The 25807-nt window shown below is 44.9% G+C and overlaps 1 protein-coding gene across 1 annotated transcript in view; it reads right to left on the reverse strand.

Moving 5' to 3' along the window:
• The window catches only part of LOC147662596 (endoplasmic reticulum resident protein 44-like), a gene marked incomplete at its 3' end in the record, with an annotated part of 141954 nt that overhangs the window by 17732 nt on the left and 98415 nt on the right, over positions 1–25807 (reverse strand). The window contains exon 4 of the mRNA XM_086951047.1: positions 2297–2412. Coding sequence (XP_086807173.1) covers positions 2297–2412 — 116 coding nt within the window. The remainder of the gene's footprint in view (positions 1–2296; positions 2413–25807) is intronic.

Genomic DNA, 25807 nt, shown 5'->3' on the forward strand with positions numbered 1-25807 from the left:
ACTCTTCGGAGTCCGTAGGAGCTCGGGATCAGCAGACCGGTCAGCAGTGTTAAGGTGCCTACGAATGCAGGGGAGTGACTCCTTCACTCCAAGGGAGATTATTTTCAAGTGTCTTGATGCTTAACAGGTCCTGCACGGATCCAGTATGCCCAGACGGTATAAGTGCAGTGGTTTCAGTTCTGAATGTTGCCCATGATAAATCTAGGGACCTACACCATGGTAAGCCCTTAAGTTCCTTAAAGAGAGGGTTGGGACGATTCAGGGGGCCCCTCCGAGGGGAGGTTCTGGCAGTTACATTTTGAATGGTCTCATGGGCAGCATAATGCATGCTTCAGCCCATGGGAGACCTCTGGGTTACCTATGCCCTGGGTACATGGGTACAATACACTAGTGACTGACAAGGGTACCCCAGTATCCAATCTGGGATATACCTAGGTACTGAACACAACAGTTTAGGGAGAAAGCATTTAGACCGGGGTCCTGATTAGTAGGATCCCAGTAAGACTAGTCAGCATAGCTCCCAAAAGTGGGGGTACACATGCAGAAGGACCCTACCTTCCCGCACTCTGCTAGAAGAGGAGATTGTTGATATCCCAGATCTTCAGCTCTTCTATCGCAGTTCCAGCATGTGATCCAGTGGGGGGGAAAGCTTTTCCCGAATTATTTCAGAATCACTGCAATGTAGGCTATGCTGCCCACATGCTCTCTCATCCTGTTGCTGAGTAAGTGGCAGTGGCTCTGTACTGTTGAGTGACGTGCCGGAATCCGGGAATATAAACCTTGCAACTGTTCCTACTCACCTTCCATTCTGCTCCGGGATTTCCCCCAGTTGCCAACATTTTCAGTGTCATGGAAGCATCTAAGTAGGCTTTTGCTGTTTTCGTAAAAGAGGGGGAAACCTTTACCTCCAACAAGCTGCTGCGCACATTTGCGCAAGTCAAGCTGGAATACGATGTTCCTGCTGACCATTTCCTGACTTCTGGTTATATGATGCAGGCAGCTGGCTTACCTGGGACAGCAGTGCACAAAAATCTCATACCCACTGCATTGTACATACCCTGCTGAACCTTAACACGGATGTGAAAACAATCAAGCTTCTGCATCAATTGATAACCCTGTTGCAGGTCAGCAAGCTAGAACAGCATAGGGACAAATGGACCGAAGACCATGGATCAAACTGCATGGTGAGGAGTGGGGAGAGTAGGGGCTCAGGGAGTGGGGAGAGTAGGGGCTCAGGGAGTTGGGAGAGTAGGGGATCATCGTGTGAAATTCTTCTGCAGTGCCAGATTTTCAGAGACCTCTACAAGACCAGATAATAAGCCCCATACACCAATCAGATGACAAGTGGATGGCTCCACATGGCCTGACTGTGCCCATGACTGCATTTCTTCTGGGAACAGATGACCATACAGTGTGGACACTGATTGAAATGGGCCGATTTGAATTACCTAGCAGCTTATCTCCTCAGCCTACTATCACAACCACAGACCACGAAATCTGCTCAGCAAATGTATTTTCCTAAGCCACTGTTTGCTAAATGCAGGGCAGTCATGACATGGAAATCGACATCATCCTGTAAGTGGGGAGTTGATTCAGACATTCAGAAAAGGCACAGCCCCTCTTGCCACTTTGCAACTTTTGAGTCTGTTGAAACCATTGTCATTTGAGATGTAATGTACCTTTAACTTTCCATTAATTATGTTGACAGACTACATAGACAGGCAGCGGAGCCGGATACCTATTTGACAACTGAACATCTCCCACAGGACTGCAAATTATTGCAGAGATACCAATGCCATTATCCACTGGAAAAACACATACTCTCTCTTGGTCCGACATCACTGTACCCTGTTAGAGGGTCAAGGTTTGCCCAAACAGCGGCAAGGGGACAGGGTCTTTGAGGAGCATTCTTGATATGACCGTGTTCATTAAGCTGGGTGGACCTTTTTTTCCCTACATTCTACCTCCGTTGTACAGATGTTGCCCACTGACCAATTTGAATGCAACTCTGGGTGTATTACTGTCTGTATGTTGTGCAAATTGTTATAAACAAATGTTGTGGTTTTGACAAATCCAATTCTCAAAATGTTTTCCTAGTTTATCTTTTAATGCATAACCATAAAACTCTTCAAAAAGTAATGAAAAGAAGTTCATGTTAAATAGTATAGTTGAGTCACAATTGTTTACAAAAATACAGAGTTTATTGGCCAGTGGCAGATCTAAGTCAAACAACATAATTAGAAAAATGATCTTAGAACACAGTAAATGGGGCTTAATGGCATGCTTAAAAACTCACCCAAATGCAGCACGGAAGACACAATCATCATGCAAAATATTTGCTACTCGCTCAAAGGTTCTGTAGTTATCTGAATCTTTATGCTCAAAAAACCCAATAATACTTCGTTTACTGTGCTGAAAATAAAAAAAAAATATATACAGAATTGTCACAATGATTCTCCAGCATTGGCATCTACCATAAATATACACACTTTGATTTTCTGTTCCAGACTTTATGAACATTTGGAAATCCTTTATGTAAATGTACATTTCAACTATTTCCATACATTATTAAGACCTGCACATCTATCGGAATTAGTATCTTTAAAATAGCCTAGATCCAGAATAATCTTAAATTACTTTAGTGGAAGTCAGTAGAATAAAACAAAAGCTGTGGAGGATGGAAGGATGAGAATGGAAATATGTAAATATAAGGATGACGACAATACTAAAGAAAACATTTACATACCTATAAACCGTCAGTTTGCAGCTTTTTCTGCTGCTGCTTTCCCCTTACTTCTGTCATCTGCAGTTGGGACCAGAATATTAAAATCTATTAATCTCCTACACCCCTTCTTGTTATGTAAAACAAATGTTTCCTTAGGGCTCACTCCAGTCATACCATATGGGGTACTGTAACATCAGTCAAAGATGACGGACACAGGAGGATGAAGTCATTCAAGCATTTATTCAGGCTCGTAAATAATGTAGGACGCAGCGACCTCAGCCACAGCGACAGCCACAACAGGTGACATCTTCTCTAGCCTCCGCGGCGCTCGCCTTGGAATCCTGGTCGTGGTGACTTTCTAAATGATGTCACCACGAGCAGTTCCATTACATGCAGAGCTACGGGGGGGAGAGGCGAGTGGGAGATACCACAGGTACATATACATGTCAATAGTATAGATCATGTATAGCAAACGACACTTATTACATACTTCCATCAATGGTGCCAATTAGTGTATTGAAAAAGGTGCAGATGGCGCAGTTCTAATGGGTGTAGTAGTGCAATAATTCACATATGATAAATATATACAAAGTGGGTATTTTCTAAATTGCACATATCAGTCCAGCACGAATGCTGCTTGTTGATATACCACATCACAGTTTCATTGTTAGTCAAGATCTGAACAGGGTAAGAAAAAAAGGCCTTGAGTAGCAGATGCATCACCAGTAATTCCAACAGACTGATGTGCAATAAAGGTTCTTCTGGGGATCAGAGGCCTTTTGATCTGCCACACTGCCAGATGTGCTCCCTACAGTAGAATTGTGGTATTTGTAATAACTTGTCACCAGAGGGGGAGAGGGGGAGGCCTTCCTTGGGAGAGATTGCTGTCCACACCCCACCATTGTAGGTCCATTGCAGTGCCCATAGAGATTTTGATACAAATGTGAAGATCTCCACTATGTTGCAACCACTGTTTTCGGGGGCACCACTGGAGGGCCCTCATACACCAGCATGCATTGGTGACCAACAGAATGCAGGCAAACAAAGCAAGTGCAAGTCAGAGGCTTTTATGTGCAAATGGAGAGACATCATCTTTGGCGAACTTTCTTTTAAGGGCTAGTCATCCAGGTACGGGAATACAGGGATTCCCTGCTGACAGACTCGCGGAGAGAAAGTGAAGCGAAAAGGATGAACCACAAACTGGTATTGCATAGATACTACATGTAATTGGATGTAGGCATCCTGCAACTTGACAGACATCATCCAGTCATCCGCTTCCAGCACTAACCGAAACCGGAGCTAGAGGAATCAGTTAAAATCCCGGATGTCTAGGAACTGGATGGAAATAGCAACCTTTTTGAGGAGCAGGAAGTAATGGGAGTAGCATCTCTCACCCCATTCCTGCTCTGGAACCGGCTGCACTGCACGCTTGAGGAGCACGATCTGAACTCCCTGCTGTAGGACTCAGATTGACTCTCGAGAGTAACTGTAACTAGTAATGCATGGGGGTGGGTTTGTAGTGGAAAGGTAGTGGACACCCCCTTTCCACAATCTGAAAGATGAAGTCAGAAGTGATGGACTTTTAGACCAGTGTAAAGCAAGATACCTGTCCTCCAATGGTCTAAGGGTGTTTGGAAGGTGGGGGTGGGTTGCGTGTGACGGGAATGGCCACTCTCTAAAGCAGCTCCGCAGCCCTCGTCACAATATCTGAGCATTTCACCGCTTATCACACTTTAGAATTCCCAGTCACATTGGGGACCTGTGAACAACCCAATCCAGCACGAAGAGTCGCTTGAGGGAGAGATCCGCCCAAGGTTGAGCTGGAAAAAGCAGCCTACTTGCGACTCCCCGACAGAGTCAAGATGGCGGCGGGGAGCAAAATGAGCTAGCTCCGACCATTCACCACGGACCCTATCTGCAATACGCGATCGGCGTTGCCTGGAGCTGCGAGAACCCCCCCACCCCCCCGGGGGCTGCTGGAGAGCAGCACAGGAATGGGGACACCTGGGCACTAAATCAAGGCCCCGGCTTTGGGGCCTACCCGCAAGGATACCAGGGCACACTGAGCATTTCGAGGTGAGAGGGAGCTAGCGGGGGCTACAGAAAGAGAGCTCGGGACAAATACGCTCTTGCCTTACATGTGAGGCAGGGCGCCAGCTGGGCGGCGGCCCATAAATTGAGGCCAGGGCTTAGGAGCCTACCCAACAGACGCCGAAATAAGACGGTTCCCTTCGACCCCAGACCCACAATTTGAAGCGGGGGCACCTTTATATAGCACCAGCGGGTAGCGGACCTACATTATTCTTGTAACCCCTACAGAGGCCCACGGAGGTTGATTGCGGCATAACTGGGCGACATCGCCCACCCGAGGCTTCAGTTGGCTGGCAAATTTGAACTGCGTCCCCAATTGTACCACAGAGACTAACTCCCTGCCCGGGGTACTCGGCTGTAACGAGGGGGTACTTCCTGGCGATCTGGCCCCCCACTGTTCTCCTGCCTCCCATGGAATCCCTCTGTGGGCTACCGGAGCAGAAGAAAAGACATAGATCCATCTTTCGTGCATGAACCAGGGATTTGTACTCCTTCCTTAATATGGCTATCACATCCCTGTCTCGAGGAGACATTTTTAGGGCTTTAAACAAATTTCGATGGGCCCGTGAAAAGTTGGTATCAAACCACCTTTCGCCCGTGTTGTGACTGGGTTTTGTTATCGCAGTCAAGTCAGAGGCTATGTGGCTACAGATGCCTTTGAAAGCACGAAGAAACTCTGCCCTGGGGGTCTTAAGATCTACAAATTTAGCAATATTTACTTTGGCCTTCTCACGAAGGTCCGCAACAAAGGATTCAGGAATTACCTTGAACCGTTTGAGCCTCCTAACCACCTACCCTGGGCAGTTGTTATCAGGCAGTTCGCTTCAATTTCCTTTCCAACTGTTCCCATTAGGCCACAAAATTTGTCAAGCTCCAAAATAACGGGGTTATGATCACTGAAGGTAGACAAATTAGCATTATAAAACATTACTTTAGCTAACAGTGAGGGGGGACATAAATATATAGTCAATAACAGTGTCCCTCGCCTTAACTTTAAACGTAGGGACCCGATCGGTATGATCATAAAAACCAGGTTCAAAGAGGTCATCTCCAGCCAGAAGGTCCTCCAGGGCCTCCCCCTGATGCGTCTGTTCAAAGTGGGGTGTGACTGAGTGATTAGGCCCTAGATGATCAACAACTTGACACATGAGGTTACACAAATGTATATTAAAATAGCCCACAAGTATGATATGATAAAAAGTGGTTTGTTTTAGCCTGTAGTTCTCCAAAAAGCATTTCAAGCAAATTAAATGTTGATTCATAAAATCACTTTCGCCCGAATTATAAAAATTAACAAATCGTGTTTTAGGATAATTGGGTGTAGTTAATTCTACTATTAAAAGGTTATGGGAATACGCCTCCAGCCTCTTTAGAGACCCTTTTAATTTTAATGAAAAAGGAGCACAAGGCCTCCCTTGGCTCTACCAGCCAAGGCAGAGCGAGCAGATGAGAAATAAGACTTCTACCCGTCCAGCCAAAAATTGTTCTTCCTATTCCAAGTTTCCTGTAGACCAATTAGATCATATAGTTTTATGAATTTAAGCCAGTTTAAATCATCTTTTTTACTTCGTAGACCCGCTATATTCCAACTGATGATCTTACAGTTAGGAACAGGTGCTACCTCTGGGGCCTGACATTTTGGTCAAGCTCAGGCAGATAGTCAATGGGCTGCTGATGGGTGCTTTTGCATGTAGAGGGCAACTTGGGGATCAGATGTGTGTCTGGCTTTATGTACAGCCATCACTTCTTTTTAGATGTGCCTGCTCCTCTCACTAGCAGGTGCTTTGTGCACTTCAACTTCTGTGAAGACTTTTTTTCCCCCACACATGCACTGCCGAAACGGAGAGGCCTCTCACCTCCTGCAGAAGGTTTGGCTGCGTGGGGGCACCTTGAGCATGGAGCTAACTGTGACGCTTCCCCCTGTTGCGTATATCCACTGACCTCATGCCGGTCAGCACTATGGCTGTTGGGGCCTCGCCGTGTGTGAACAGTGTGGCTATCTTCTCGCCCTGCAACCATTGACATTTGCCTGGCAGTAGGTGCTGTGAGCCTTAAACTCTAGCCACTCTGCCCAAATACAATACTAAAATGGTGCTGCCAGCTGACATGTGGGAACAGACCCGCTTGCCGCCATTATGGAAGTTTAGACCCTGACTGGAGACACCAATGATGGATGGGTGCAGGGTTCAGTATGGAGCCAGCCTTCAGGGAGTGGCTGGTGACATAGGGTATAAGTCAGAACACTAGAACGTGTCCTGCAAGATACTACAGTACCCGGTAAGGTTTGGCTGTAATAATCGCCCTAACATGGAACAAAAGAACTTACATTCTACATGAGTGGCAGCACTCTCGTGTAGAGACGTTGTCCTCCAACTACAACAGTCTTGAAAAATGTTTTTATTTAATAGGCCTGGAAGAAGGGCAACTCGCCAAACAGGGCCTACACACAGCCTAGTAGCAGGAGTGTCCGTGGGAGCCACCTCTCAGGGCCTGTGTCATTCCTCACACGAGGACCGGCCTAGCTGCCTCGACTCACGGCAGATTCTGTGGAATGACTTGGGCAGAAGCCAGACTGCTGAGGGTAAAGGATGTCCACCTCCTCCAGGAATGTTGTCAGCTGGTTATTGACCAATTTTTCAATAATCTTTCTCGAGATAGAGAGAAGAGAAATGGGGGCAGAGTCAAAGATCAGGGAGGTTGGGGCAGAGTCAAAGATCCGGGGGGTTGGGTGCAGGGTCAGTCATTTCAGACCGCACCTCACAAAGATCGGAAGGGTTGTCTATTTTGTCTTCTACAGACTCACAACTGGCTCTTCACCTGGCAGTCCCAGCAGAAAGGCCAAGTAATGAATGTGAACTCCCCCAGCCAGTGACTCACCACTTGGGGCACCATGACAATCTCTCAAGGCCCCACTGCCTCTTCCTTCACATGTGAGGTCAGAGGGCCAGCCAGGGACTCACACCCCTAGAGACACCATGACAACCTCTCAAGTGGCCCCCACTGTCTCTTCCTTCGCATACAAGGTCAGCCAGGGACTCCAACCCATTGGGGCACCATGACAACCTCTCAAGGGGCCCCCACTGTCTCTTCCTTCAGATATGAGGTCAGAGGGTTAGCAAGGGGCTCACACCACTAGAGACACCATGACACCCTCTCAATGGGCCCCCACTGTCTCTTCCTTCATGTGAGAAGTTGGCCTGGTATATGCTGTCCACTAGTTCTAGTGGGCACCTTGTATCAGTCCAAACAGCCCTTATTGATGGTAGGTTAAAGACAACCTTTATTGAAAGTTATCCTAGTGGTAGCTATGGAGAGCAGCCTTCAGGCTAAGTCTTGAAGGAATGTAAAGCAGCTTGTCTTACCAGTCTATACTCTTCATCGTGTAAAAACTTTATGCTGCAAGGCCGAAACGCGTTGGGAAATTTATGGCGGAAATTCCTGTTTGTACTCACTGTGCCCCTGATCCATGCCGACATGCGGAATAAAGTCTTTACACAATGAAGAGTGGGCCTCCAATTATCGGGTCTTTCATTTGGATATATATTACCTACTGGCGGTCGCCAGTAGGTATATATAGTTAGGATTTTTTCTCTATGGGATTTTTGAAAATTCTATGTCTAATAACTTTGGCGTTTGTGGACGGAATTGGCTGAAATTTTCAGGAAAATGGAACATTTTGTTTCTGAGCAGCCCCTGACAATTTGGGGGGGGTTTCATCAAGGGGAGGCCGAGAAAAAAGGGGGTCCCAAAACGCGTTTTCCCCATGTTAATTTTCATAGGGCGGTTGGCCTCACTTTTAGCTCGAACGGCTGAATGGATTTGCACGAAACTTGGCAAAATTGTAGGGACTGTTAGCCCAATGTGCCTTTGCTAGGTCTCAATATATGTGCTCCAGTGGATTTTGAGTAATTTAGGTTCAAAAAAAGATATATATCTGGGCGGAGCCTAACCACACATCTGATCTGATTGGCTGTCAGCACTTCAACCAAGAAGTGTTGGCAGCCATCTTGGGACCAATATACATGATAGCACCTCATTAAAAAGCATTGTAGTTAATAGAGGGTTTTAGGACTTTAGTTACATTATAAATCATTTGTTGATGGTACCATACTCGTTTTAGGAATTGTGGTGGGTTCTAAGGTGATTTTACCATGTGAAAAAACCTTCTGCTGTGATATCATGAATATTGTTTGAAAGAAAACTAATATCTCAGGATTTTCCCACAGTGGTTTGGAAGGGGATCTATAAGCTAAACTGAAAGCATATTTTCTGTAAATTCACATTATCTTTCTCAGTCATGTGAAAATGAAGTCTGACATTCTCAGTAAAACATGTACATCCAACAAGGACAGAGACTGTCAGTTGATTCCTTTGTGTTCTACTGCAGCCTCCTAGAGTGTTCTAAAGAACAACTAGAGTGCTAACAGTCCTACTTATTACAAAGGTATGGCACACCTGAAGCCATCTTGATTTGTGTATGATTAGTGCTGCAGAATGAAAAATTAGGGCACATTTTGAGTGACTTCTCAAATCCTTTTCTATTTCATTAAAACATTCTGACATGCAGTCTCCCAAAATGGCCACCAGAGACAAAAGAGCCCAAATGTAGCCCAAATATCACCCAGATGTAGCCCAAGTATAGCCCAATGACAGAATGTCCCTGAGTGTTCTAAAGAACAACTAGAGCGCTAACAGTCCTACTTATTACAAAGGTATGGCACACCTGAAGCCATCTTGATTGGAATAAAGTGGTAACTCTTAAAACATTTAATTTAAAAAGAAACAACATGAGGGGGTATATTTTGCCATATGAATTATGATTAGTGCTGCAGAAAGAAAAATTAGGGATCATTTTGAGTGACTTCTCAAATCCTCTTCTATTTCATTAAAAAAATTCTGACATGCAGACTGAAACATGCACTTTGAATACCAGCAGCAGACGTCCCTGGTGAGCAGTAGCTTTACTACAGTGATCTAATGTGCAACTAGAGTGCTAACATTCAGAATTTATGGCAAAATTGTGACACATCTGAATGCCTTCTTGATGGAACCAAAGTAAACAAGCATTGAAAATGCAATAGATCTCGCCCTCGTTTAAGTTAAAGCCATTCTGTTTGTAATGAGGTGGCTTTTTAGCTTTGCTTTTATTAGTGTTTTTTCAACTTTCATGTAAATAACATGCATCTGTATGCATATAAGTATATGTATGCATGCATTTATGTTTGTATTTATATAGATATACAGATGATATATGTTTATATATGTATGTATATATATATATTCACTGAAAAAACCATAGGCTATAGACCATATATAGTTAGGAATTAGCATTTACAAAACCTTGAAAATTCACTGAAAAAACCATAGGTTATAGACCATATATAGTTAGGAATTAGCATTTACAAAACCTTGAAAATTCACTGAAAAAACCATAGGTTATAGACCATATATAGTTAGGAATTCGCATTTACAAAACCTTATCTTACTCACACAAAACCATTGAAATTCCATATATAGTTAGTTGCACTAACTATATATCGCGCACCCGCAATCCACTGCTGATGATGTCACATATTACATCATTCATGACATGGTCAGTGACATCACTGATGACATCACTGATGACATCTCAAATGACATCACTGATGACATCACTGATGACAACATCCAGTGACTGTATGTTTCTGTAAAGTTAAAATATGTCTTACATATTGAAAAATGAGTGGATGTATAAGTGTCTGGATGAAGGATTTAGTAGGTGCATGACTGACTGTATGAGTGAGTGATTAAATGTGTCTCACTGAGTGCATGGGTTAGTGACTAAACTGTCTTAATTTGTGCATCATTATGTCTGTTGTTCTGTAAACTGTTGCATGTGTTGATAAGTAGCTATATGAGTAACTATATGGGTTATTGATTGGTTGCCCAAGTATTTGTATGGGAGACTGAGTCTGTGTGTGGGTGGCTGGGAGGTGTATGACTCTGTGCATAGATGTGTGAGCAGTTGATTCACTAGATGTATGGTTTCAAAAGTGGATGTGGAAACAGCTGTATGGGCGCTTGACTGTGTGCATGAGTGTATTGGTGAGTGAATGGATATCTCAGTGCTACATGTCAAAGTAAGTACATATGTAAAACACAGTACATGTGAGAGTTGACATATATAAATAACTGTGCATAAGAGCCAGTGAATGTGTGAGTGGCTGTATGGATCATTGTGAACTTGTATCAGGGATTGTATAAGAGAGTAAATATGTGTTAGTATATGTTTGAATAAGTAAAGTTTGTATAACTGTATAGTTGAGGAAATGGAGGTGTGATTGATTCTTTGCATGACTGACTAGGTGTGTGAGTAACTCCATGGATGAGTGACAGTCTGTGAGTGTCTGTTTACACTGATTGTATCTAAGGTTATATTAGAGTCTGAAGAGGTTCATCGTATTATCACATGAATGATATCATCAGTGATGTGATCAGTAATGTCAAATGAGATGTCATCAGTGATGTCATCAGTGATGTCATTTGAGATGTCATCAGTGATGTCATTTGAGATGTCATCAGTGATGTCATCAGTGATGTCACTGACCATGTCATGAATGATGTAATATGTGACATCATCAGCAGTGGATTGCGGGTGCGCGATATATAGTTAGTGCAACTAACTATATATGGAATATATATATATATATATATATATATATATATATATATAATTCCAAATGAAAGACCCGATAATTGGAGGCCCACTCTTCATCGTGTAAAAACTTTATTCCGCAGATGCCCAAGTACAAAGAATACTTGCCAGGAATGTCACCATCCTACGAAGGAAATGAAAAATGCTTTTAAATGAAGTCAAGAGGAACTGAACCCACTTGGGGAAAAAAACAAGAGGACTATATGTTCCAGCATGCCTTTCTGCACTCAGCAGCAGTACTTTATGTAAGGACATGCTCTACCAGTGAAATAAAGGAAGGACTGGCCTTTCCTTTTGAGATTAAGAAGCAAGCCCCTGATGAGAGGAATCACATCCTTGAAAAGCGTCGGGCACGAATTTGCAGTGTGATATGAAGGGCAATTTCAAAGAGAAAACCGGAGGGTTGGGACTCTGTGTGTGCCCTCCAGAAAAACGCTTTGGGCAATTTGGTGAGTCATTTTGAGCAGGGCAGCCCTGTCCTGCGGAGTAGCACCATCCAGCGAAATTAATGGAGGCTGCTGCAGGAAACTATTTTCTGCGCTATGCAGTACAGATGCCCCAGTACAAAGAATACTTGCCAGGAATGTCACCATCCTACGAAGGAAATGAAAAATGCTTTTAAATGAAGTCAAGAGGAACTGAACCCACTTAGGGAAAAACAAGAGGACTATATGTTCCAGCATGCCTTTCTGCACTCAGCAGCAGTACTTTATGTAAGGACATGCTCTGCCAGTGAAATAAAGGAAGGACTGGCCGTTCCTTTTGACATTAAGAAGCAAGCCCCTGATGAGAGGAATCACATCCTTGAAACGCGTCGGGCACGAATTTGCAGTGTGATATGAAGGGCAATTTCAAAGAGAAAACCGGAGGGTTGGGACTCTTGTGTGTGCCCTCCAGAAAAAACGCTTTGGGCAATCTATATCTATAGCTATATATATATATATATATATATATATATATATATATATATATATATATATATATATATATATATATAGTATTTATTTCTAAAACACTCCCCACTGATCTCTTTATGAGATTAGAGGTCAAAGCACATACGTTGCAATCATTAAAACACAGTAAATTAGCACAATATACGACAGGCCCCGGGAAGGGGGGTGGGCGAACCATATACCTAATAAGTGGTATAAGAACCACGACTTGACTAGACACAGTGCATATAGCACATAGAATTGCTGGGACCCCACGAAACCACCCAAGGTAGTGACACAGGAGACCCACGGGGGACAAGTGCAGTGTCTGAACACAGGCGCGAGCCCCGTACAATGCTATGAGAAAGTCGCGGTTGAGAAATTAAGAGTTAGCGGTGGACTAGGAACAAACCCTTTGACTTAGAAGGTTCTAATGTCAACACCCACGGGAGCACCCAAGTACTCGTGTTAACTAACCCAGCGAAGCCGGGTGCATAGGTGTCAAATGCCTGAATAACAATAGTTTAACTTATACCTGAAACCCTATGCTGCCATAAATAACATGCTGAGTTACTTCAAGTGTCCGGGAATGCACCCTGCATTCAGACAACTCACTCTTCTTTCTCGCCCTTCGCTTTTACGATCACCCTGCACTCACAGCAATCACAATGCACTCACACTGACCACCATGCACTCACACCATTCACCAGCTCACCCTGCACTCACAGTCATCACACTGCACTCGCAATGCACTTGCACTGTTCACCCTCTGCAGTCACAAGAGGACACTATTGACCCAGCACTCATGTCACACTTCACTCACCTGTCCCCCTCACTGCTCAATCTGCAATCTCACTCAAATAAGCCCATCACTAAGCGTGCATTCTTTTGTTCAAATTTGCACTTGCATATGGTCACCTCACTCACCCTACTGTGCTCCTCTTACCCTACTCTCACACTGTTGAATGACTCACCGTGCACAGTCTTGAATCTATGCCTACTCAGGACCATTAACTTTTAAACAGTATGCACAGTATTTCCAGAATGGATGACTGATTAGTCTGTGCAGTAATCACCAAGGTGGGATTATGAACAAAAGAAATACCATAAAGGGATCTGCAGAGAGCTGAAAAGCAAAATAGAGTGCGTATCTCTCACCTCTTAAGCCATTGCTAAGCGCTGCATCCTATTGCACAATAAGCTGCATGCACCCCAGTCAGTGGTCCTCATGCACAACATGGAATGGGAACACTTCCAACATAGCATCAAAACAAATACAATGCACTTCCAACCACAAACCCTACACATATTGTAGCTTGCTACTCATGTAGGCAAGCGCTTCAGTTCTCCACCGAGGGGTAGTAGGCCCTCTATAAATATAGCAATACAATATAAATTCGAAACCCCTCCATCCCCTTGTCCTTTAGCTTCTGCCTACTTGCAGCCGTCCATTCAGTTCATGCCTTCTTGCATCTGTCTTCAACTCCTGCATTCTTGGCTCTCACCATCCTCATCCAACTTTTGAGTGATTACCTCCAATCCCATCCTTTCTGCTATTTCCTTCTTGTATCTCTCCCTTGAGTACTCACCTTCTTGCATCCATTCCTCCAGCGCCTGCCTTCAAGTATCCCTTACTCCAACTCTCTACATAAGTTGGTATGTTTAAGCTACCATAGGGTTTAGTAATATTACTTTGTATTTTCCTTCCTTTTAGGCAGTATTGGTGGAACAAACCCCACAATTACAATCTTTGTGGTGTACACAAAATATTCTTACTGCTACCTTCATAGACGTGCACTCTACTACAGGTTTACTTTCTACAATTCGATTTTACTCAAAGAAATGAGCAAACAGCCAAGAAAGTATTTGAGCGGTGCTCAAAAGTGGCAAATCAAATCAAAACAAGAGCAGTTTAAAGGCAAATTCATGAAAATTGGCTATGTTTCGGTGTTCAGGTGATCATGGGGCATCATCATCTCATGCATCATTACCAGAAGGCGATGCAGCTGAATCATCAACAGGAGACAAAGCAGCATTGCCACAATCCCAATTGGTCCCACCACATGACAAAACATTAGTGGTCTGATCAAACCACAGATGTACCTTTTAGCATTGAAGCATCATTTGTGGCAGCGCTGCAGGCAACAACTATAGTAAACATAGAAAGCAAAAGTAAACAAGCATTTGCAATGCAATAGGTCTCGCCTTAGGAAAGTTGGAGCTATTGGTATGGTAAATGACAATTTTTTTATTTATGTGTTTTTTTTTAAATAACGTAATTAATAGCTTTGTTATTTACAATGCCAATAGTTATAACTTTCACAAATGTGACACCTATAGCATTGGTAATGCAACATGTTTTGTATTTACGTGACTTACATGTGTTGATATTACAAAAAAATGGCTTTTATTTCTTTTTAATAATTAATACTTAAAAAGTGATTCTAATTTATAATGGCAATAGCTTAAACTTTTGTAAATAACTTTTGTGAACATTATGTTCAGTGTATTTTATTGTGACGAAAATCCAAGAACAGAAGTGAAATATTAACATCTTTTTGTGACATTTGTAATAAAGCTTGAATGATTGAGAGAACATATTTGAACCAGTGATGCTGTGGTGGTGCTGAGTGATGCAGTGGTTGCGCTGAGTGATGCAGTGGTTGCGCGTGCACTGACAGCTGATGGTGTGTGCCTGGCTAATGATGTGGTGGTGTCCCCGAGTGCAGTGGTGGTGTCCCCGAGTGCAGTGGTGGTGTCCCCGAGTGCAGTGGTGGTGTCCCCGAGTGCAGTGGTGGTGTCCCCGAGTGCAGTGGTGGTGCCCCCGAGTGCAGTGGTGGTGCCCCCGAGTGCAGTGGTGGTGCCCCCGAGTGAAGTGGTGGTGCACCTGAGTGGTGTCCCAGTGTGATGTGTTGGTGGTGTCCCAGAGTGATGTGTTTGTGGTGTCCCAGAGTGATGTGTTGGAGGTGTCCCAGAGTGATGTGTTGGCGGTGTCCCAGAGTGATGTGTTGGCGGTGCCCCAGAGTGATGTGTTGGCGGTGCCCCAGAGTGATGTGTTGGCGGTGACCCAGAGTGATGTGTTGGCGGTGACCCAGAGTGATGTGTTGGCGGTGACCCAGAGTGATGTGTTGGCGGTGACCCAGAGTGATGTGTTGGCGGTGCCCCAGAGTGATGTGTTGGAGGTGCCCCAGAGTGATGTGTTGGAGGTGCCCCAGAGTGATGTGTTGGAGGTGTCCCAGAGTGATGTGTTGGAGGTGTCCCAGAGTGATGTGTTGGAGGTGTCCCAGAGTGATGTGTTGGAGGTGTCCCAGAGTGATGTGTTGGAGGTGTCCCAGAGTGATGTGTTGGAGGTGTCCCAGAGTGATGTGTTGGAGGTGTCCCAGAGTGATGTGTTGGCGGTGTCCCAGAGTGATGTGTTGGCGGTGTCCCAGAGTGATGTGTTGGCGGTGTCCCAGAATGATGTGTTGGCGGTGTCCCAGAGTGATGTGTTGGCGGTGCCCCAGAGTGATGTGTTGGCGGTGCCCCAGAGTGATGTGTTGGCGGTGACCCAGAGTGATGTGTTGGCGGTGACCCAGAGTGATGTGTTGGTGGTGCCCCAGAGTGATGTGTTGGTGGTGCCCCAGAGTGATGTGTTGGAGGTGCCCCAGAGTGATGTGTTGGAGGTGTCCCAGAGTGATGTGTTGGAGGTGTCCCAGAGTGATGTGTTGGAGGTGTCCCAGAGTGATGTGTTGGAGGTGTCCCAGAGTGATGTGTTGGAGGTGTCCCAGAGTGATGTGTTGGAGGTGTCCCAGAGTGATGTGTTGGCGGTGTCCCAGAGTGATGTGTTGGCGGTGTCCCAGAGTGATGTGTTGGTGGTGCCCCAGAGTGATGTGGCGGTGTCCCCGAGTGATGTGGCGGTGTCCCCGAGTGATGTGGCGGTGTCCCCGAGTGATGTGGCGGTGTCCCCGAGTGATGTGGCGGTGTCCCCGAGTGATGTGGTGGTGTCCCCAAGTGATGTGGTGACGCCCCCAAGTGATGTGGTGACGCCCTCAAGTGATGTGGTGACGCCCCCAAGTGATGTGGTGGTGCCCCAGAGTGAAGTGAATATATATGAGTGTTTAATAGTCTGTGTATGTGGATGTCAATGCATGCCACGGCCTGCTAGTGCGTGTGTGGAAAATTAGGAAAAGTGATGTACATAAGCAGTGTTCATTTGCCCTTTTTCACTCCTCTCCCTGTAAGCACCATGAATACCATAAGATATTGACCGCATCACTCCGCCAGTAAAAGCCCGTGCCCACGTGTACATGACAGCCATTTTAGGCACCCTGGCCTTTTGCCCGCTCATTAGAATCACCGGCTTCCCTTCTGCGCGTATTTGAAACCCCCCCCCCCCTCCCTCACATGCATAGACCATGAAACCCTCTCCCCCTGCGCGACCCTGCCCTGAAAGGCAACCCTTCTGCTTGACCCGCGCAAACCCCCCATTTCCTCTTGAAGAGGCATCCTTCGCCTCAGCTGACATAGCCCTCCCCAGCTGCACCTGACTGCCCCCGCTCTCTCATGTACGGGTCATAAGACCTCTCTCTGTGCGACACTGTCCCTGTGCATACCCTGGCTTCCCCCCTCCCCTTCTCCCTCACACGGGCAAGTCATAAACCTTCTTCTGCAAGACCCTGTCCTTGGGAGTCACGGCCGCGCCTGGCCAGCACCTCCTTTCCTTTCATGAGTAACCCCTCTGTTAGTAAACCCTCCCTCCGCGACTGACTGTCCACACATGTCTGAGGTCATCGCCTAAGCCAGGAGATAATGTTTACTACTTATTGTATGGAGTCACTCCTCTTCAAAGGACCCACTATTGATCCTGGTCACCCCACCCCCTGGGCTACGATCAGGCGCACATATCCTAATAATCAGCGGAACACTCAGCTGCGTCATTGCCCCTTCTCTTATCGGCAGTTCAAGGGTCTCTATTGTAAACATATGTGGGGTAGGATTGACACGAGGATTATGGGGATGTCTTTTCTTTGTGTCACAATGTCCTGATTGTAATGCCAAGTGTTTTGTAAAGTATAAAAGACGGTATCTCAGCTCACTTTGTTAGAGCACCTCCCGAAAGACACCGTGTTTCGTGTCCGAAATGACAGGCTCTCCTCATGAGAAATAAAACTCTGTTCTTGTGATTCCAGCTTCCAGCGCCCGTCTCTTTATTTGGTAACTATTCAGAATGAGAACTAAGAGGCGACTTGCGCCAGCAGCCCGGGCATCGATACTGATATGGGCTCACATTTTACACGTGTATACCCGCACGTCAGAAGGGGACTATACACGGATGGCTAATTGTACAGCCCTGGGCGTGTGTGGATGGACAATCATCACAGTGAAGATGTTTGTATGCAATCTAGGTGAGTAAGTCACTGCCCCCTTTCCTGGCAGTGCTTCCTGCTGACGGACCACTGGTCCTACTCTCACCTTGCCCGGGCTCCGGCTCGGTGCCACGGTACCGGCCCTCGTACCTGGAGTCCACCACCTGGAAGCTTTTGGTCCGCAGGTTCGCCAGCATCTCCTCGAAGCTCTTCACCAGCCGTCCGTCCAGCGTGGCCTTGAACTGGGCGGGCTCTGGCCTGCTGGCCTCCGCAGTCACGGGGCTGGCCTCCGCAGTCACGGGGCTGGCCTCCCGCACCCAGTTCCGGAAGCCGCCGTTGAGCACCGACACCCGAAGGCCCGGAACATCCACCAGGCCCGCGGGGCGTAGAAGGAGCCCAAATGGTCGCCGTCGTAGACCACCACGTGCGTGCTGTTTCCCCCGCCCAGGCTGCCCACGTAGTCGCCGAACAGCTGCTCGCCGGGCAGCATCACCTCGTAGATGTATTAAAGGCATGACACAGTGGTTTGCTGACAGAAGCTGAGTCACTATAGTTGACAAAGGCCAAATTTAGAAACCTGCTCACTACTTTGCCAAACTTGGAACACCTATACACACTTAATATGCAGCACTCCAGGCTGACCCTCGTGTGCCTTTAATTCACCACCGCAGCCCAGGAGTTTCTTCAAGTTCCCGCCGGGCCGCCGCGCTGCCTGCGACGACCCGGAAGCGGTTGGGCAGCCGGCCAATCGCAAGTCCCACCCCCATCGCGGCGCGAGAGGGAAGCCACTGTCCGAGGCGCCCCGAGGGCTCCTGATCGAGTCCCGGTCCCGAGATGGGGGACCGGGTGAAGAGCGGCCGGGCGCATGGGGAAGGCGGGGCTCTCATGTGGTGAGAGAGCCCCGCAAAGCGCTACCGCCGCCCGAGAGGCAGAACCGCCGCCGAGCACCGCCAGAACAGGTGAGTGTGTTGAGGGAGAGGAGGGGTGAGTGGGGGTGGGGTGTACGCGCGTGTGTCTGTTGTAGTGTGTCTGTGCGTGCGTGCGTCTGCGCGTGTGTCTGTTTAAGGGGGGTGTGTGTGTGTGTATGCAGTGTGTGTATGTGCGCATGCGTGTGTGAGACTTTCTTTAAGGGGGGGTGCGTGTGTGTGTGTGTGTATGCAGTGTGTGTATGTGCGCATGCGTGCAGGAGCCTTTCTGTGCATGGGAATAAGAGGCACGGCGACGTGCGTGCTCACGAGCTACAATCTCCGGCAGGAGAAGCTCGTGACAGTCTGCTGTCCACATTCCCCCAAAAGTGATTGCATAAGTTGTCTCACCCTAGACGCAAAAGCTTAGCTTTTGCTTCGTCTAGGCGAGACCTAAAAAGCAGTGTCAGCAGTGCCTCCATCTATTACAGAAGGAGTCAGAGAAATTGCAAGTACACCAGCTAGGCCTACACTGCTACCAGTGACTGAAGAAAGTTCAGAAACTGAGGCTACACCACCAGCAGATGAATCTCGGAGTCTACTACTGCAAACAAGCAAAGAAAGTGCAGAAATTGTAAGTGCATCATATGTATCACTGCGGCTACCAGTGGCTAAAGAAAGTGACGAAAATACTAATGTGCAGCTTGTTTCAGCAGTATTGCCAAACATTGAAGAAGAAAGTGAAGAGATTATGAGTAAGGATGTGGAATTACATGTAGAAGAACTAGAATCAAGCAATAGTCAGTTTAGCCAGGATTTGTACCCGAGTGATAGAGGGAACTTTTTAGACAAACCTTGGAATGTTATGGAGTTACGAAGGTCTGTCATTAGAAGTGGCCCATGCAAGACTAGAGGACCCTTCCCGCGAGATAATAAAACCAGGTGCTTTTCCACAAAGTACTACTACAAGGAAAATAAGACTGGAGATAAGACTCCAAGACTGTGGTTGTGCTAATCTTTAAAAATGGACAGGGCATACTGAGAACCTTGTTGGCTTTTTGGAGATAGAAAACTTTCATTCTATCAGCAAACATGGGCTAATGGTATAAAAGATTGGCAAGGCATGTCTCGAAAAATTAAAGAACATGAAATGACGCGCTCACATTTAGCGGCTTGTGCTGTACATGGAAGATGGAGGCAGGATGAGACCATCAATACACAACTGGAATCAGACTACAAAGAGCAGGTGAACTATTGGACACAAATTCCGAGTAGGATCATCGATGTTACACTTCTGTTGTCAACTTGCAAGTTAACTTTCAGAGGACAGAGAAAAACAAAGAAAAACATGGTTGGAACTTTCTGGCAGTCATTGAACTTTTGGCCAAATATGATCCTATTTTAAACCATCTGATTACAAAAGAGAGCAGAGTTAAATACTTGAGTCCTGCTATTCAAAACGAGCTTATTGAAATACTTTCAAATAAAGTACAAAATGAGATAGTAAGCGAAATAAAAAATGCACCATTTTACTCTGGTATAATGGACACAACGCTGGACATTAAAAAAAGAAGACCAATTAAGCCAGGTTATCCAATACGTAACATTGCGCCTTAATACTGAAGAAATTCCAACTGAAATCAAAATTAATGAAAGCTTTGTTGGTTTCTATAAAACTACAGACCAAAGTGCTGAGGGGATAGCAACAGAACTTGTAAACCTTATAGAGGACAAAGGCCTAGTGCTTAATAAATGTAGAGGTCAGGGATATGATGGTGCCAGCACAATGAATGGTATAATATAGTGGAGTGCAAACCAGAATACGACAGAAAAAACCGAATGCAGTCTATGTACACTGTGCTGCTCATAATCTAAATTTAATGATGAATGATGCATGCACATTCCTGAAATTGCAGAATTTTATGACATTCTGCAGAAAGTATATTTATTTTTCAGCCAAAGCGTCAATCGGTGGGAACTTCTTACTATTACAAAAGAGGGCACAACTCATTCAAAGCCAACACTGAAGAGACTCTGTCCAACACCGTGGGCATCCAGACATGATGCTCTCCATGCTCTACGCTATTGTTTTATGGACATCATGAAAGCACTCACTACCATTTTACTGCAGTCTAAAAAAGTTGAGGAGCGCACAGAAGCTCAGGGTCTTAGGAAGTGGATGGAGACTTGAGTTTGTGTAATCCAGTCCAAAGTGCTGGAGACAATAAATATTGTGTCCAAACTGATTCAGTCTATAGATCTGAACCTTTTGCAAGCATTAAATATGTTAAGTAGCGCAGCGAATACGTTTGCCAGTTTCAGAGAACAATTTGAAGATGTTAAAATCTCAGCATCTTCACTTGCAGCTGCATGGGGAATACAATTGCATTTTACAAATAAACAACCACAACGCAAAAAACAGCACTTCGATGAACTCTGTGAAGACCAAAGGCTGTGAAATCCTGAAGACAATTATAAGGTGTTTGTGTTTTATGCTTACATTGATATTGTTGTAAATCAGATAAAAACTCAATTTGCTGGTATGAACACCATAATGAAATGCTTTCCTTTCAGGATGCCTTCACAAATCCTCAGAGCTAGTGCGGATGAGTTGTTTGAAGCAGCCATGACCCTAGCAGCTCATTACGAAAAAGACTTGTCCCTAGAGTTTCCACAACAACTCATCGCTTTCAAAGCTGTGTTGAAAGAACAAATACAACTTTTCTCAGGTGGCACAATAAAGGATCTGGCTGACCTTTTATTTTTGAGAAACCATGCAATTCTGCCCAGTGTTTTGGATGTTGCAACAGCAATGAAACTTTTTCTTACAATTCCAGTTACTGTAGCCAGTGCAGAAAGGTCATTTTCAAAGTTAAAATTAATCAAGAACTATCTCCGAAGCACAATGACGTAGGAAAGGCTGTCGGGGCTTGCAACTTTAAGCATCGAGAGTGATCTGGCAAAAAAAGTAAACGTGAGGAGTTTGCATGATGAAAGGCAAAGAGGCAAACATTCATTCAGTCAAATACATCTATCCAATTCAGTGAACCAAGCAGTAGTAGTCTTCAGCCACCAGTCTAATTTGCCAGCCACTCTCCCTGGTGTAAGCAGCAGTCTTCAGCCTTGTGTCCAGACTTTAAGTATTGTTTTTCTGCTGTACTAGCCTTCAAACTCTGGAATTCATTTTATCTGGCTCCTGCAAGTACTGTTCCTATTCAAAGTCTAATTTTCTAAATGTATCTGTCCTTTGAATCACATGAGGAAGCAGTAAGTAATATGGTTTCTGCCAGTATATCATACTCTAAATATTGTTTGCTTATATATAGGCTACCTCAATATTCTGAACATACATTTATAGAGGCAAGAAGAAATGTATTCAGTTTAACCTGACTATGTGCACCCCCTTGACACTTTATTTTGCACAGACAAAAGGGGCATAATTTGTGTAAACAGCTTTGTTTATTTTGCTGCTGAGCGTGTTATTGTTTTGCTGGTCACTTAAATATTTGCCATTTTATGCACAAACCAAAGCGGCATACTTTGTTGACTTGTTTAAAGTTCATGCTGCTAAACTTGTTTTCACCACTCGTGTTGAAATATTTGCACCTTTATGCACAAATAAAAGGGGCATTGTTTGCTGCTAAATTGTTATTGCTTTACCAGGCACTTTGAACTATTTATGCCTTTATGCACAAACGAAAGGGGAATTAGTCTGACTAAATAGGTTTGATTTATGTATGCTGGTGCTTGCTGTACTTGTTTTACCAGTCAGTTTGAAATATTTGCACCTTTATGCACAAACCAAAAGGTATTGGTTGACTAAAGTGGTTTGATATTGGTATGCTGCTGCCTGCTGTACTTGTTACTGTTTGCTAGTCACTTTGAAATATTTGAGCCTTCAAAAAGGGAATTGTTAGTTTAAACTGATTTGATTATTGTATGGAGCTGTAATTGTTGTCTATCAGTTGCTTGGAAATATATATGCCTTTATGCACACACCAAACGGGGAATTGTTTGACTAACCTGGTTTCATTTTTGCATACTGCTGGACTTGTTTTTACCATGCACTTTGGAAGTATTTTCACTTTGATGCAAATAAAGAAAAAAGTTGATTGTTTTACAAAACATGCTTGATTTTTTAAAATTGCTGGACTGGCGATTGCTTTATTAAGCACTTTGAAAGTATTTGCACTTTCTTTTTCTTTACCAACTACAGTTTGAATAGATTGTCATTAGGTGCATGCTGATATGGTTTGTTTTTATTCTACGTGCAGTGTTATATATGGTGTTGCTTGCACTTGTGTAATATGTGTGCCTTAAATCTTGTATTTAGCATGGTTTACACTGCAGAAATCATAAATTAAAACAGACAAACATCTCCATCAATGTTCTGAAGCATTGCCTGCCTATTTTGCAACGCTTGCTAATAAAGAAATGATGGTAGAAATTTAAATTGCTTCCTCAGTTCACGTTATCATGCACAACCCTTGACAGTCGCTAATGTGTGGCATGCAGATAATTCATCAGTCTATTGCTCTTGACTTTCACAAGCTACTGAGTTATATCTTGTGTACTTCCCATGTATATTATCAGTCTAGTTTTTATGGAATTTCAGGTTTTGGTTTGCATTTCATAGTTTCAAGTTATTGTCCATTAATGTCAATTCTATTTCAGACCCTTCATAGTTGTTCTTTGTTCTTCAGCTATAGGCAGTTCCTGAGACAATAAGATTGCTCCTGGGCATTTTTCAGATTGCTGCCTCAGTTAAATATTCTGCTTTTGACAGTATTATTACAAATGGCATAGCTTGTATGTTAAGAGTATTTCCCATTTTCTCAATAGAAATTAGAGAAAGACAATATAGAGGCATTTCATTTTCATGTTGAAGGCTTCAAACCAAAATATACTAGATTTCTCGGTGGTAGGGCAAAGTGGTAGTGGTGGTGGGCTGGTCGCCGTGGGGGGGGGGCCTCCATGTCCTTTGCAGGGGGGCTCCCTCAAGTTTCGTTACGTCACTGTGAGGGTGGAGTGCCCAAACCCATCCTTGGGGGATAACGTAGCCCTCACCCCACACATTGACAGGTGCCTGGCTACATTCCTAGAGAAATATGTTCCTGAGCCCAAGAAAGAGATCGATTGATCATGGCGAGCTTACCAAGACAAGCTCTTGGATTTAGCAGGCACCCTGACAAGTATACTGGATATGGCAGAAGTTGCGAAGACATCTGGGACCTTGATCTCCCCCTAGATCTTGTCTGGATGGGCCCAGAGAGTCATTATCTTTTTGGGGAACGCAAACTGCACTGCTCGCTCCTCATCAAGATGGACTCTAAACTCTGGGATCTTTCAGCGCCTGGAGCTGGGTACTCTCCCCATGGTGGTTTGTTTGCTGACCCTTTTGTTAGGGAATTGGGAAAGTTCGTCCAGACTTTCAATTCACGGGACAAAGCCCAGCCGTCAGTGATAAGCATATTCACCCCCTGGGTTTTCGATGGAGGTGGCTGAGGTAACCGGTGACGTGCAACATTTTTGTTTCTCAACATTTCCAAGGTACTGCACTGTGGGTCGCTACGAATCTGTAGCCGGCCCGCACTCCATCGCAATTGGCCCAAACTTGTAGGGTCGGAGCAGTCAGGCATGTCAAGAAAGAAACACAATATCTCCGGTTAGGGCCAAGTGCTATAACTGTATTCAATCTTTATTTTATTTTTTATCTTGACTTGTGTATGTTGGATCTTCATCGTTTTGGTCTGGTTTTACTCAAATATATATTGGCTATTTTTCTAAACTGGTGTGGAATATGTTTGTGGTGTTTTCACTGTGCTTTGTGTGTGTAAACAAATACTTTACATATTGCCTCTTAAGTTTAGCCTAATTGCTCTGTGCCAAGCTACCAGAGGGGGAGAACAGGTAAACATTTAGTGTGTCACTTACCCCGACTAGAGGGTGGATCCCTACTTGGACAGGGTGCAAACCACTGCCAACTAGAGACCCCATTTCTAACATTGGTGATCAGGAGTGAGGATAGGACTTTATTTGTGCATTACATACACTCTCTCCATATTTCAGACCACTACGAATCAGAGAACTATTTTTTAGTTTCCTCTTTAGCAACCTTTTGAGTTTTCACAATCATGTCTCCGTCTGGATAGTCATCAGCCGTACCTGCAGATTTTACATTCAAGCAGGAGAGGTTGGAAACCAATATGGCGCCACAGCCAAAAAAGTTCTACAAAGACTTAAAGTGCTCTTTTAAAGACTTCACTAAAAATGAGGAGCTGCAAAAGCGCTGCGGGCCTAGTTGGCAGCTAGGAAGGCAGCAGGACACCGAGAAAATGGGCATGAGATTGTGGAGGTGAGGTAGCAGGATCTGCCTTTTGATTTACTCAAGGATCAGGATCTGTGTGAGGGGAAGACATCCTACAGTGTAGGGAGCAGTGTGTCCTTTAAAAGCCTGCCTTCAACAGAGTTGAGGGACAGACAGGAAGGAAAGAAGAAAGCTCAAGCCGGAGCACGCGAATATCAAAAGGGATTGGGAGAAATATAAACTGCCAATTGAAAAGGATATGTTGGCCATGGAGGAAAGGAAGATCATTGTTGCTCAGGAGCAGAGCTTGAATGAGCCTGATTTGAATCCAAAGTCCAGCACAGATGGTAGCAGCGTATGTATCTTCAGTGCTGTCAGAGGGGAAGGTACATATACCCAGGAGTCTGGTGAATAATTATCAGGCAGGATATGACATAGGGCAATGTGGTAGCTTCACACATGCACATGGTCCCCGACAGATAGGGGGGAGGCTTGTGGAAGCATTTTGCAGTGGAGGGGAGGGACACCTTGCAGGCACTAGAGCCACCAGACCAGATGAGTTACCCCGAGATGAAGGAGAAGACCTGGTCGGACCCCAGAAGCCTATAGAGTACAGTTTAGGAAGAGCCCTAAACTTGGTTCTCAAACATGGCTTGAGTGTGTTGATTCCTTTTGCAGAGCACTGGATGGTTGGGTGAAGGGCAGTGAGGTAACAGACTATCTGGCGTTGTACAATTTGATTGCGTATGAGGACGTTGGGTCTATGCTTTCCAGAGCTGTGCCAGGACTTGGCTGATAGTAAGCTGAC

Source organism: Lissotriton vulgaris, unplaced genomic scaffold (assembly GCF_964263255.1).
Source record: "Lissotriton vulgaris unplaced genomic scaffold, aLisVul1.2 SCAFFOLD_4119, whole genome shotgun sequence".
Lineage (NCBI taxonomy): Eukaryota > Metazoa > Chordata > Amphibia > Caudata > Salamandridae > Lissotriton > Lissotriton vulgaris.